General features: G+C 39.8%; 1 protein-coding gene across 1 annotated transcript; it reads left to right on the plus strand.

Annotated features, from left to right (window-relative positions):
* Positions 1 to 403: 403 nt before the first annotated feature.
* Positions 404 to 1,381, plus strand: LOC101049504 (olfactory receptor 4K3). Its single transcript, XM_003935779.3, has one exon. It carries the CDS (start codon positions 404 to 406, stop codon positions 1,379 to 1,381), a length of 978 nt encoding a protein of 325 aa, XP_003935828.2.
* The last annotated feature ends 366 nt before the right edge of the window (positions 1,382 to 1,747 follow it).

Consider the following 1,747-nt stretch of genomic DNA (forward strand, 5'->3'; position numbering starts at 1 on the left):
CTTTGATCCTTAAGTATTCCTCGTGTCAGTCTTTCACCCTTCAAGATGTTTTGAAAAAGGTTTTCACTCCCTTTACTTACAAAACCTGCTGGCAGCAAGCTGTGAAATTTTAAAAGTGTTTCACAAACTAAGGAGTAAATATTTAAAACCCTTAATTTTTATTTCTTTTATGAATATCTGTATTTTACTTGTAAGGCAAATTACTAAGTCATAAAAATTGATATTTAGTTGAATCATTTGAAATATCTGGAAAGGCCATTGGGAAAAATATCTGGCTACTGTGGATCCGGAAAAGAGACAATAGGGAACTATGTGACGGTGGGATGCCACGAAATCATTCTATGCAAAAATCCCACTTTGAGTTTGATTGCTGTATTTTTTCCTAGTTCTCCTCCAACTGGAAATGCTGGAGTCCTTCCAGAAATCAGAGCAAATGGCCTGGAGCAATCAGTCTGTGGTCACCGAATTCATATTAAGGGGTCTGTCCAGTTCTTCAGAACTCCAGATTTTCTACTTCCTGTTTTTCTCCATTGTCTTTGCAGCCACTGTGCTGGGGAACCTTCTTATTGTGCTCACCATTGCATCAGAGCCACACCTTCATTCCCCCATGTACTTTCTGCTCAGCAATCTGTCCTTCATTGACATGTCCCTGGCCTCATTTGCCACTCCTAAAATGATTGCAGACTTCCTCAGTGAATACAAAGTCATCTCTTTTGAAGGCTGCATGACCCAGATATTCTTCCTACATCTCTTAGGAGGTGCTGAGATTGTGCTGCTGATCTCCATGTCCTTTGATAGGTATGTGGCTATCTGTAAGCCTCTACGTTACCTAACCATCATGAGCCAGAGAATGTGTGTTGGGCTTGTGATACTTTCCTGGACTGTCGGCATATTCCATGCTCTGAGTCAGTTAGCATTTACAGTGAATCTGCCCTTCTGTGGACCCAATGAAGTAGACAGTTTCTTTTGTGACCTCCCTTTGGTGATTAAACTCGCTTGTGTTGACACATATATTCTGGGAGTGTTCATGATCTCCACCAGTGGCATGATTGCCCTGGTGTGCTTTGTCCTCTTGGTGATCTCCTACACTATCATCCTGGTCACTGTTCGGCAGCATTCCTCTGGTGGATCCTCCAAAGCCCTCTCCACTTGCAGTGCCCACTTCACTGTTGTGACCCTTTTCTTCGGCCCATGCATTTTCATCTACGTGTGGCCTTTCACAAATTTCCCGATAGACAAAGTACTCTCAGTATTTTATACCATATTCACTCCCCTTTTGAATCCAGTGATCTATACCCTTAGGAATAAAGATGTCAAGTATTCCATGAGGAAACTAAGCCACCGTATCTTTAAATCTAGGAAGACTGATCATACTCCTTAATTTTCTTCATATGAAAATAAAATACTTGTTCAGCATTTATCCCCCTCATTCAATTGGTCAACATACTGATGCTATTCCAAGAAATCAAATAGTTCACGGTAGAACTGTTTCTGAAATCAACCTCAGCTGTCATGAAGTTCTGGTCATATTAATTATTTCTTACACAACATAACATTTACTATAGAGCATTATGAAATGTATACCTAACGTTTTAGTGTGAAATGACCCACACTGTAGAATTTCAACTTTTTCTTTCAGATATATTTGAGTATAGTTTCTTTTGAGACACTCACGTTTTAAGAAAGAGTAGATTCCCTCCCTATCTCTAGTAATAGTCTCTAAGAAAAAAGACAAGTATAAAAGCAC

This window comes from Saimiri boliviensis, chromosome 2 (genome assembly GCF_048565385.1).
Source record: "Saimiri boliviensis isolate mSaiBol1 chromosome 2, mSaiBol1.pri, whole genome shotgun sequence".
In the NCBI taxonomy this organism is placed as follows: Eukaryota; Metazoa; Chordata; class Mammalia; order Primates; family Cebidae; genus Saimiri; species Saimiri boliviensis.